The sequence below is a fragment of the Canis lupus genome, chromosome 15, assembly GCF_003254725.2.
Source record: "Canis lupus dingo isolate Sandy chromosome 15, ASM325472v2, whole genome shotgun sequence".
Classification (NCBI taxonomy): domain Eukaryota; kingdom Metazoa; phylum Chordata; class Mammalia; order Carnivora; family Canidae; genus Canis; species Canis lupus.
In genome coordinates, this window is record NC_064257.1 from 63,710,875 (window position 1) to 63,723,942 (window position 13,068).

Here is a 13,068-nt window from a genome sequence, read left to right on the forward strand (position 1 = left end):
GCAAATTTTCCAAAGCAAATGCTCCCAGAAAAGGGGGAACAAGAGTCTATAGTCAGAAAGAACCTGCCTAAATTTTAGTCAAGCTGAGGGAAATGTTAAGGCCTTCTTGCTCACTCTACTATGACTACAACTAGGGCTAAATTTGTCTAACCTAGCTGTGCATTCAGGTGTTATATCGGTACGGGGAGTTGGCATATAAGGAAGTGGAGGCCTCAGACAGCCCAGAAACAGCCTCGGCTACAGGAGGCGAAGGCCGTGTTACCTGGCGGCCACGAGATCCACACAGTCCCCCAGGAGGTCACGCGGCCCTCGCACTTCCACACTTTCCTTCTCCATTGCTCTTCCTTCTGGAGGTTTTGAACCGTAGCTGTTATTTCTGTCTTAGTGCATGTTCCTTACAAACTATGTCTCTTAACTGTAAGATGAGAACGATGCTGCACCCATTTGAGCACCGATCAGCTCGAAGGTCAAGGAAGCCTTTTTTGGTGGAGTGGAAGAGGCGGCTGATGAGAGACATGCATTTTATCCCTCTCCCTCTGTATTTCTTAAATTGGATCTTTTTAAGGGGAAATCAGTAGGAACAGCACTAAAATGAGAGGGAAGAAGAACGCAGCCCTCATCAAGTGTTGCTCTACGATTCCAATTTTAGTTAAAATCGCTCACTGCTCTAAAGCACCATCGGGGACGATGCCGGGGCCATGGCTTTTGATCCTTAGATGATGGCTCCTTCCAAAGTACAGAGCGGCACCTTGACTAATCTCCGAATATTCCTCTTCTCCAGGCTGCGACAAAGACACGCTGGTCGCCGTCCTAACTCAGCGCTCTACCGCTCAAAGGCTGACGATCGCAGAGGCCTACCAGAGCGTGCTCGGCCGGGTAGGGTCTCTTCCGCTTGACCTATTTTAGGGCAAACTCCTGGGAAATCCTAACCGTTTCAGAAAACAGGTACTGCTCTTCTCCTCGGTCTCACAATGACAAAGATCTCAGAGTCACCGCGTGTCGGAAACGGTTCCTATGGGTCTAACATGTTCCCAGGACTGTAAGAAAGACGTGTCCGTGTGTGAGGCACGTTCACACTCCTAGTGACTCTACCAACCAGCCCCTTCTCAAAGACCCTTCGGCTTCACAAAATAGACGTTCCGATAGCCCCACGCTGCTGCTCGGCCCAGTGAGACCAGAAACGTTGTGCTGGAAACGCCCCTGTGTCGAGCTTTAGGGAAAGCAGAGAAAGGGCTAATGATCACTGGGTCAGAAAAATAAGATCTTTCCTGCAATTCTCCACGGGTCTTCACCTAACCCTCAACCAAAGTGAATTCTGTACTAGCTTTTCTTCTCACAGCTTGCAGTGGCAGAGACCATTAAAAAAGAACGGCAGCAGTTAAAAATAGTTCAAGGCAATAAAACTATCCATCGTGCTTTAAAGTAATCACCTTCTAATTCCAAAGCAAGTGCCATTAAAGATTCCTTTCTTCTGTTATGCATTTAAACCACAGATTCAGAACAAAAGCTCTTCAGGCCAAAAGGGCCTGAAATACCAATTACTTTGTCAACTGAGCATTATGGATGAAGCAATCATAAAGCTTTCCCTATAGAGTTAGCTCTTCTAAATTCACTCCATCTCTAAACCTCAGTCTTTAACCAGCTCTAACACATGAAATAAAGGATAGCCCTCTGTTGCAGTATAAATTAATAATCAAAGAAGCTACCCCTTCTTTGGGGTAAATTAGTTGAGTTAAACCATAGAAGAAAACCAAGCATTCTTATTTCTTTTTTCCAGGTAAAACTGCTATGTAAGCTTATGTTCCTATGATCCCAGGGCTAGTTTCCTTTTGAAAGAGAATGTAGAAACCATCAAAGTTGTGGGTAGCACCACTAATCAAATGTAATTTTAATATGCATACTGTTATAAGAGTGGTCATTTTTCAGTATTTTTTAACCCCAAAGTGTACGTACATCTTTGCATTTTATACGTCAGGTCAATTTAGGTTGGAGGCATTACTTTACTACGTCCCACAAAATTACACTAAAACAGATTAAAACATTAAGAAAGGACGTACTTACACTCAAGGAACGTAAAATCCGTTAAACAACTCACACTCTCAGGGGTCTCAGGGTTGGTGGCCCCCTCCCTTCTGCTGAGCGGCGCACACTGCAAGGGAAAGCTGGGCTAACACCACAGCAGCGCCAACGGATGACAGTGGATCCTGCTGGCCCCTTTCCTCCAAAACACCCTTGTCATGCGATCTGTTATCCAGCCTTGAGAATTATTCTTCCTCTCACATTTCTTTCTCTTTCTCCCACTTGCACAGTCTTGATTCATCTGGTACCCAGACTAGTGGGAAACTCCTACCAGGTTCCTGCTACCCTCATGCCTTCCCGCTCTGGTCTATCCCCCACACGGAAGCCAGAACAATTCCAAATCCAGATTTCTGCTTTCTCGACTCGGGCCCTGAGTGTTTATCTCACTTCTGCCTCACAAATACCCACAAGTCCATAGAATACGCCAGTAGCTTCCCAGGACACACAAAGCCTTGCTTACTTTGTTTCTGTTCTCCGTCGTACTCCTTCCCTCCCGTCTTCACACACCAGTGACTGCAGACCATTGAGCTATCCATACTTCTGCAGACCATTGAGGCCCGTGCCCCCCCCTTTAATCAGGTTGCTTCATCTACTTCAGGGGCCTGATGTCCTCCCGCCACAAGCTGCACCCCGCTCTTCCTCCCGACATGCACAGTTCCTCACACCACTAACCCCAAACAGAGTGGAACGGACTCGTGCTGCTACTGTATTCACAAAACTTCCCCCTCAGGACCTAGGGGCACATCAGTGAGCTTGTTTATATGTGTTTCCCTTTACCGGAACCTGAATCTTTGAGAGTTGGAATGCATTCATCCGTCCCTACCGTCTAGCCCAAATGTCTACATAATGTGCTGAGATTGCTTAGTCATGTTTGTGCAATGACACTGTGAAGGCAGTTTCGGTTGCTTGTGTGGCCTTCCCCACCTTCCCCACCTGTCACACTCACCCTCTGCCCTGAGCTAGCTTCTTGGGGGGTGGGGGGGGTCACAGAACTCCCCATATATACTGTTACCATGGCCTTGCCACACTGGGTTGTGTCGGTTCACTTTTTTCTCTTGATGACTAGACTGAAATCCCCTAGAAAAGCAGGGACCAGGTTATTTGCTGCAATCCCTCCAGAGCTCGGCCCAGGGCCTAACCTAGAAGATGCATTCCATTTACAGAACAAGGGAATCTAAGGAATTCTATTTTGCCTACTTACATTTATGTTTAAAAAAGGGGAGGGGACATTCCTGTATCATCCACTTTAAACTTTTGCTATCTTTGCCTTTCCATAGTGAGAGTTTAGAGATTTCCTGTATGTTAGTCTTTGATATTATTTTTTATTAATATGGATAATCAAGATTTGCCAGAATTATTTTTTTAGCTGCCGCACAAAGCGCTAGTGTAGGCACGCTCCATAAATACGTACTACTTGACATTTTACACTAGTGAAGGATGGCTGACTTTCATCAACTCTTCCTCACCCAGAGCACACTAATCCCTACACCCAAATGAAAAGCCTTTTTGGAACGCCTCTGACTGACATATTAATTAACCGACACAATGATGAGGTCTCCCCTGACCTTCCACACCAAAGTAAACACTATGCTATCGCCAGTGCAGCAAAACCAGGGGAACAAGGAAACACCTCTGGGGCTAGGCAGAGAACTATACATGCCTGATAAGTTCAGCACTTGGACAATGATTCCTGGATGTAATCAACCTAATTTATGCTCTCAGTTTTCATCTGCAACAGGGATAATCAGCTCTGAAGTACCCGGGCATGTAGAATTCATTAAAATGGTGGGGTTGGTCATGCAATTTAGTGCCGAGGCTAACTTGCCCTGAGCAATACAAAGTTAGAACTTAAGCCAAGGTTATCCGACTCTAAATCATGTCTTTCAAAGTTCTCCATGCCTGTTGTTCTCAACCGAATGAGCACCAGATTTAACAAGAGCAGATACCTATCCTGCTACCCCCCTCATATTCTTCAAGGCTTTGGGCAATGTCTGCTACTCCAGAAGGCCCAGTCTGATTGGTCTGTTTAAAACTGTCATCCACCCAAAGCCTGTGCCAGGACCCACATCTCTTTCACCTATTTTTGGGTTTTTTTTTTTTTCTTTAACACTCACTGCTTTCTAACACACTACCTGATTTATTTATATGTACGTATTATTTATTGTTTGCCATCTCTCCCTAACACAAGCCCCACAAGGAGAGGAGTCTTTGTTTTGTTCATTACTGTGTCCAAAGCACTTATGACAGTGGCAGGCACAAAGCTGGTGTTACAGCCTCAACTGTAACATTTAAATGTTGAAACCCTAACCTCCCAAAGTAACTGTATTTGAAGATAGGGCATTTAAGGAGATGACTAAGGTTACATGAGGTCATAAGGGTGGGGCCCTAATCCTATAGGACTGGTGTTCTTTCTTCTAAGAAGAAAAAAAGATACCAGCAGTGCATGTATAAAGAAAAGACCATGTGGGACCATACAGCAAGAAGGCAGCCATCTGCAAGCCAGAAGATATCTCCCTAGAAACCAGCCCTGCCAGTATCTTGATCTAGGACTTCCAGGCTTCAGACTGTAAGAAAATAAATTGCTTTGTTTAAACCATCCAGTCTACGGTAAACTGGCAAGGCAACCTGAGCAGACTAACGTAGCTGATACTCAGTGCAGAAATGTGGAGGGCAATGCCTGGGTGGCTCAGGGGTTGAGCATCTGCCCTCAGCTTAGAGCATGATCCCAGGGAACTGGGATGGAGTCCCACCTTGGGGTCCCCACAGGGAGCCAGCCTGCTTCTCCCTCTGCCTGTGTCTCTGCCTCTCTCTGTGTGTCTTTCATGAATAAATGAATAAAGTCTTAAAAAAAAAAAAAAGGAAAAGAAATGCAGAGAGACGTTAAGAAAGCCAAAGAGAGGGGGGTGCTGTAGGCTGCCAGAGGTAGAAATCAGCCACCCTGTGGACAGCAGGAGCTGTGGAGAGTTGATGAGAGTTGATCTGGGGGAGAAAAGAATCAGAAGTGCTACAAAGGGGAGGGAGCCCTGGTCACAGAGAGAGAAGTGAGACAAAAAGAGAGAGAGAGAAAGAATGAAAGCACGCACAAGGAATCGCATGAGAAAAACTCTTCCCCAAAACCGCTGACTGGAGAAAGGAGAAGGCCTGTGTACCACAGGTGTTCATAAACAGTGGAGCACAAAGTTCGAAGTTTTGGTGGTCCACACCATCCCCAAGGTCATGCCTGTTGAGCTTGGCAGTGCTCTGGTGGGAAAAGAACGTAGAAACCTGGAGCAGGCAACAAGACCAGAGGATGCCCCGGGGCGCACAGGGAGGATACATTTCCCCACTTGAGTGCATTTGGGAGTGGTGGCACAGCCTCTCTGGGGACAAAAGAACTGAGGGTGCCAATGTGCTGCCATGTTCACTAGCACAGGAACAAAGACATCAGCTGGGGTCAGCAAACCTTGGTGCTGGCTTTTTGGTTGTGCTTTATCATAAACTTAGAACAGTTGAGGGGCACCTAGTGGCTCAGTCAGTTAAGCATCTGCCTTTGGCTCACATCAGATTGCAGGATCCTGGGATTGACCCCCACACCTCAAGCTCTCTGATCAACGGGGAGTCTGTTTCTCCGTCTCCCTCTGCCCCTCCGCACACAAGGCCTACCTCAAGAAGTAAGAAAATTCTCAAATATACCACCTAACCTTACCCCTTAAAGGGATAGAAAAGGAATAGCAAATAAAGCCTAACGCCATCAGGAGAAGAGAAATAGTAAAGATTAGAGCAGAGGTAAACATATAGAAACAAACAAATAAAAAAATCAGTAGAATTGATCAATGAAACTAAGACCTGGTTCTTTGAAAAAATTAATAAAACGGATAAACCCCTAGCTGTACTTATCAAAAAGAAGAGAGAAAGGACCCAAATGAATAAAATCATGAATGAAAGAGAAGAGATCACAACTGACACCACAGAAATACAAACAATAATAAGAGAATATTATGAAAAATTATACACCAACAAATTAGGCAATTTGAAAGAAATAGACGAGTTCCTAGAAACATACAAAATACCAAACCTGAAACAGGAAGAAATAGAAAACCTGAACTAACCCATAACCAGCAAAGAAATTGAATCAACAATCAAAAATCTACCAAAAAACAAACAAAAAAAAAAGATTCAAGGCCAGATGCCTTTCCAAGGGAATCCTACCAAACATTTAAAGAAGAGTTAATACCTATTCTTCTCAAACTGTTTGAAAAAACTAAAATGGAAGCAAAACTTCCAAACTCATTCCACGAGGCCACCATTATCGTGATTCTAAAACCAAAGACTGCACTAAAAAGGAGAATCACAGGCCAATATATCTGATGAACATGGATGCAAAAATTCTAAATAAAATACGAACAAATCGAATCCAACAGTTTATTAAAAGTATTATTTACCACGACCAAGTGGGATTTATTCCTGGGTGGTAGGTGTGGTTCAATATTCACAAATCAGTCAATGTGTTATACTGCATTAATCAGAGAAAGGATAAGAACCATGTGATACTTCAATAGCTGAAGAAAAAGCATGTGACAAAATACAGTATCCTTTCTTTAAAAAAAAAAAAGATTATTTATTTATTCATGAAAGACACAAAAAGAGAGAGAGAGAGAGAGAGAGGCAGAGACACAGGCAGAGGGAGAAGCAGGCTCCATGCAGGGAGCCCGATGTGGGACTCGATCTCAGGGCTGAAGGCGGCACTAAACTGCTGAGCCACTGGGGCTGCCCCAGTATCCTTTCTTGATAAAAACCCTCAACAAAGTAGGGAGAGATGGAACACGCCTCAACATCATGAGCCATATACAGAAGACACACAGCTAATACCTTCTCGAATGGGAAAAACCTGAGAGCTTTTCCTCTATGGTCAAGAACAAGGCAGGCATGTCCACTCCCACCATTACTATTTAACATATTATTTAAATAGTCTGTCAGCAGTCAGGCAACACAAAGAAACACAAGGCACCCAAATCAGCAAGGAAGAAGTCAATCTTTCACTATTTACAGATGACATGATACTCTAGATAGAAAACCCAAAGACGCCACCAAAAAACTGCTGGGACTAATACATGAATTCAGCAGATTCACAGGATATAAAACCAATGTACAGAAATCTGTTGCATTTCTATACACCAATAATGAAGCAGCAGAAAAAGAAATCAAGGAATCAATTCCATTTGTATATGCACCAAAAACAATAGAATACCTAGGAATAAACCTATCCAAAGAGGTAAAGGATCTGTACTCTGAAATCTATAAAAGAGAAAAGAAAGAAATTGAAGAGGATACAAAGAAATGGAAAACCATCCCATGCTCATGGATTAGAAGAACAAACATTGTAAAATGTCCATAGCACCCAAAGCAATCTACATAATTAGTGCAATCCCTATCAAAATACTAACAGCATTTTTCACAGAGCTGGAACAAACAATCCTAAAATTTGAGTGGAGCTACAAAAGACCCCAAATAGTCAAAGCAGCCTTGAAAAAGAAAAGCAAAGATGGAGGCATCAGAATTCCAGACTTCAAGGTATATTACAAAGCTGTAGTCATCAAGACAGGTATGATATTGGCACAAAATCAGACACATACATCAATGGAACGGAAAAGAAAACCCAGAAGTGGACTCACAACTATATGGCCAACTGATTTTTGACAAAGCAGGAAAGAATATCCATTGGAAAAAGGATGGTCTCTTCAACAAGTGATGCTGGGAAAACTAGATAGCCACGTGCAGAAGAATGAAACTGGACCACTTTCTTACACCAGACACAAAAATAAATTCAAAATGGATGAAAGACCAAACGTGAGATAGGAAGCCATCAAAATCCTAGAGGAGAACACAGGCAGCAACCTCTTTGACCTTGGTATGGTAGACATGTCGCCAGAGGCAAGGAAAACAAAAACAAAAATGAATTACTGGGACTCGATGAAGATGAAAAGCCTCTGCACAGTGAAGGAAACAGTCAACGAAACTAAAAGGTCGCCTACGGAAGGGAGAAGGTGTCTGCAAATCACATATAATAAAGGGTTAGTGTTTAAAATCTATAAAGAATTTATGAAACTCAACACCCAGAATACAAATAGTCTAATTAAGAAGTGGACAGGAGACATGAGTGAACATTTTTCCATCGAAGACGTACAGATGTCTAACAGACACATGAAAAGATGCTCAACATCACTCATCATCAGGGAAACTTAAATCAAAACCACGATGAGATACCACCTCACACCAGTCAGAGAGGATAAAATTAACAACACAACCAATACTGCGTGAAGTGTTAACTAACTAGAATTTAAATATAAATTTTTTGGGGGAAAAAAGGCAGACATGTGAATGTGTGAAGAGTCTGGTTCACTCTTCAGACCCATCTTGTTCTTACAACGCTATTTTTTTGCTATTATATCTCAGCTTTTGATTAAAAACACTGATATTGAACTATCAACATACCTAGGAAGTAGCTGTTTAGAAAATCACCCTCGCTACTCCCCAGGTAGGACTGTCTTGTCACGAGCACCAGCGATAGGCGCGGCACCTGTTCGTCTATCCTCACTTCTACCTTAGAACTGAGGGCTGATGTAGTTTTAGCCTCAAAAGCTTAAATTCATCACACAATTTATCACACATCGATTTCTTAAACGTGAATTAAGTAATTTAAAATGGTGCAACTGGGATCTCTGGGTGGCGCAGCGGTTTAGCACCTGCCTTTGGCCCAGGGCGCGATCCTGGAGACCCGGGATCGAATCCCACGTCGGGCTCCCGGTGCATGGAGCCTGCTTCTCCCTCTGCCTGTGTCTCTGCCTCTCTCTCTCTCTCTCTCTATCATAAATTAAAAAGAAAATAAAAATAAAATAAATAAAATGGTGCAACTAAAAAAAGAAAAAAGAAAATGGTGCAACTATCTCATCTTCCAAGTATATAATGGATTCGATATACTCCTTTCGGTAAAACTTAACTACCAGGAACGTAATTTATAATTTCAGGAAGATTTTCTGTAGAATCAATCAAAATTTTATAAGTTCAGAAAACCTCTGTGTATGCTCATTACAGCCTGAACTATTATTTGTCTTTAAAATAACATCTGATCTCTGCCAGGGAGGGATGGAGGGAAGAAGAAAGACGGAAAGTAGGAGAAAGTGAGATGCTGCGGAAGCCGGCTCTGACTGGGCTTCGAACTATCTGAAACATTCTGTAAATCTGCACTCCACCTGCTGCAAATATATAATGATTCCCATTTCCCTTAAATCTTCATAAAACTTCTGAAGTTGTGACCCATTTTATGGATATAAATGGGATCTCATTATGGTTTTAACTTGCATTTTTCCCTGGTAAAATGTAACGTTGACCATCTTTTCATGTTTTTTTTGTTTTTTAATAGACATCCTGGCTTCTTCCCCTTTTAAATCTAGATTCTCTGTGTATTTTTCTTTCAGTAGTCTGCCATTTACTGACTGTAATTATTTATAGAATTTGGACGTCAGTTATTTCTTGTGTATGTAGACTATAAATATTTTCTCCAAACATATGTTTTAATTTCAAGTTGTGTTGTACAATGCGCCAAAAGCTGTGAAAGGTAATGAGACTTGGACGTCCGAGACAGTGGGAAGCTAAGCAGCCGAGAGAACGTAGATCCTGGTAGAAGACAAGAGGCCCCTGCGGCGAAGGCTAAGTACGGGTTCTCACTCACAGTCACAGCTGCCACAACGTCAGAATGTTTGCACCAGTTCCCTGAGCCTCGATCCCAAAGGTCAAGGCAAAAATGAGTAGGTGACATTTGCACACACGGTGGGTTGCCCTGCAGAGAAGAAGCCATGTGATGAGAGACTTGACCCATTGACAATGGGCAGAGCGAAGGGCTGCCCCCTGCACTTAAGGTGAGCCCGTCTACCTGAGGGTGCCATTCACCACATGAACACACTTGGAAAGCTGGTCTAGAACACGCGACTGTCGGTGCCTCACTCTGCGCCACACTCAGAAACACGAGACCTACGGAAAACTGTCTTCCAGCAACATCGCCTGTCATCTCATTTCACTACATGCCCCTTCACCATTGGCTTTTCTCCTAGGAGCCCAGCATGCTCGAAGCCACTCCTATGATTCCAACGAAGGCTGAGACTAAAGCCATGAATTTGTCTCATATAGCATGTAACTATCAAAGATCCCAGCGGCAGGGGGAGGTCAACTGGCGGTATCGCTACCAGTCACTCCAGGGGCCTGGACCCAATGAACTCAACAAATCCCGTAAGTCATCAGGGCCTATTTAAAAAAGCTAAGCGGCTTGTTCCTAAGGTTTAGACATGACCTTTCCTCTTGAAGTCTTCATTTAGATACAATAAGATGTATTAGCGATGGCAGAGACCTTACCTTTGCCCACAAGGAGGAAGTCTAGAACCAGCCCATCGTCCACAATAACAACCTTGACCAGTGAGTTGCGGTCGTCCTACCTTCCAGAGCCGAGGTGATGTGATTAGGTATTTCCTCTGCAGCTGCCAAGGTTGTTGCTCTTGCTCCACCATTAGGAAACTGTCACTTGTCTAGTCGTTGAGACTTCATTTTTTGTATTATTTCCAACTCAGACTCAGAACTTTCTTTCAGAAGGGTCAGGTGCAGGAGGGACAAAGACGTTTTTATAAAACTTCAAAAAAAGCCATTATGTTACACAAGCAGTGTACCCAACGAAAGAGCTTTATCCTTATGATCCAGGACTGTGGAACTACAGAGGTAATTTGGTGGCTGAACTAGAATTGGTTCAAATCCTCAGCCCACTTCTGCTTAGACGGCCACCCACCGAGCAGAGTAACCAATACACTCCGAGGCTGACAATGCTGGAAGAAAGAAAAGAATCTTCATACCCAAAATTGGTCAGGATAGAATGCAAAATTTTCAAAATAAGTCTACATGATTAAAGGAAAACTCCCGTTTCTCTCTACACAGTTCAACACTTCACTTCTGATACCAAATGTGTGAATTACTTTCCTCAAACTGAAGATAATTCTCAAACTAACCACAGATCCTAGGTTACAGGCGATATCACAAAAGTGTCTCCCACTTCAACGTCCTAGATTGTCACCTATACCTCTGGTTAACTGAAATTCGGAGGCTCCCACAACATCCTCCTTAGCTCAGTAATTTGCTAGAATAGCTCACAGAACTCAGGGAAGTGCCGTGCTTACGATTACTAATTTATTATAAAGGATACAGCTCAGAAACAGCAAAGTGGCAGAGGTGTATAGGGCAAGGCGTGTGGGCCAGGGTGCAGGACTCCCCGCACCTTGAGGCGTTCAGCAGCCTGAAAGCACTTCACACCTCTTTACAGTTTCTGTAGAGGTTTCACTATATAAGCACGAGTGATTGAATCATTGGTCACTGATGAATGAGATAGTCCCCGCCCCCCTGTCTTCCTAGAGATTAGTAGGGCTGCGGGTTCCAACCCAATCCTCTGGTAATCAGCCCCCTCCCTCTAAGATCACCTTCTGACCATAAACTTAGATCTGATTGAAAGGGGGTTTTTATGAGTAACAAAAGATGATCCTCTCACTCCTATCAGAAAAGTATAAGGTTTCAGGAGCTCTATGCCAGGCACGGGGATAAAAGCCAAATATATATATTTATTTATTTATATTTATTACATATATTAAATATATATTTTATATATAAATACATATAAATTATAATAAATTTATATATAAATAATATAATATAATATAATATAAAATATATAATATATAATAATATATGATTTATGATAATAAATATTATTTATTGGTAAATAATTATTAATAATTATTAGCAAATAATAAATATATGATTACATGATTTATATAAATAATATAAATAATAAATATATAATGTTATAAATGTAACATATAAATTAAATATATATTTATATATGAGTATTTATATTTATATTTAAATATATTTATACATTTATAAATATATAAATATGTATATATTTATGTATGTTATTAAATATTATATATATAATCACAATATCACAGTAACCCTCTCCCCCACTTCACTATGATTATAATCCAGGAGGGAAAATTCCATTTGGTGACCAATGGCCCTACTAAGCTGTGTACAGCAGGAGGAGGTAAAGCAGACAGAGTCAGAAATTTTATTGAGTCAATCAATTATCACCAATACCAGAAACCAATGGATGGCAGGAACTATGGGAGCTCCATCAAATAGCTTCACTATCAGTCTATCAGTTGAGTGACTTTGATAATAAACATGGCACCATGTACCAGACTGCAAGTAGTCTGGAAAGGCAAACACATGACACAGATTAGTTTCAAGGACAATAATTGTGTCCAGAGTCAGCTGACTCAACAGGAACAGCTGTGCTTCTACTTGACAAAGTATTAACGATTTCCAGGACTTCTAGTAACCTCAAGAGGAAGTCAACTCTGGCGCGTCCCATCAGCCGCGGCTGTGCAGGAGCAGTGCCCTGTGAATGATGACTTGGCTCACACTGAGTAAGGCAAGTCAAGGCAAGTCAGCTCACAAAGCTGGCAAGAAATGCTCACCTTGGTTTCAAGCACATAAAACACTACACGCCCAGCGTGTGACAGTGCATGTGTTCTGATGTCCAGGAGGATGACGGATCCGGGAGCAACACTATAATACGGGCAGTGCAGGCTTGAGTCGGTCTTAGCAGGGAATGAGTCCTCACCATGGACGTCTGTGAGAGGGACACCCAAGTTCCCATCAGCAGCCACCGTTTGTCTTGATAGATCACAGCCCTCCAAAAAGTCCTTTTTCATATGGAATCTGTACATTTCCAAGGGTCAAACCAAAGTGATAGGTCTAACAACCCAGAGTGGGTTGAAAGACTAAAAAGTTTTTCAAGAGGGGCACTGGCCAGAACTAGGAAAACAGCCTTGATTTCTGCCCATTAAAAAAAATAAAAAGTCCCTTTTTGGTTCTTCACTGCTATTGCTGAGTTGAACAACCACGGCCACCCAA

General features: G+C 42.5%; 1 protein-coding gene across 1 annotated transcript in view; it reads left to right on the top strand.

Moving 5' to 3' along the window:
• ANXA10 (annexin A10) overlaps window positions 1-13,068 on the top strand; it is a 98,656-nt gene that overhangs the window by 45,831 nt on the left and 39,757 nt on the right. Inside the window, exon 3 of the mRNA XM_025435917.3 lies at window positions 782-876. Within this exon, the coding sequence (XP_025291702.1) occupies window positions 782-876 (95 nt within the window). The remainder of the gene's footprint in view (window positions 1-781; window positions 877-13,068) is intronic.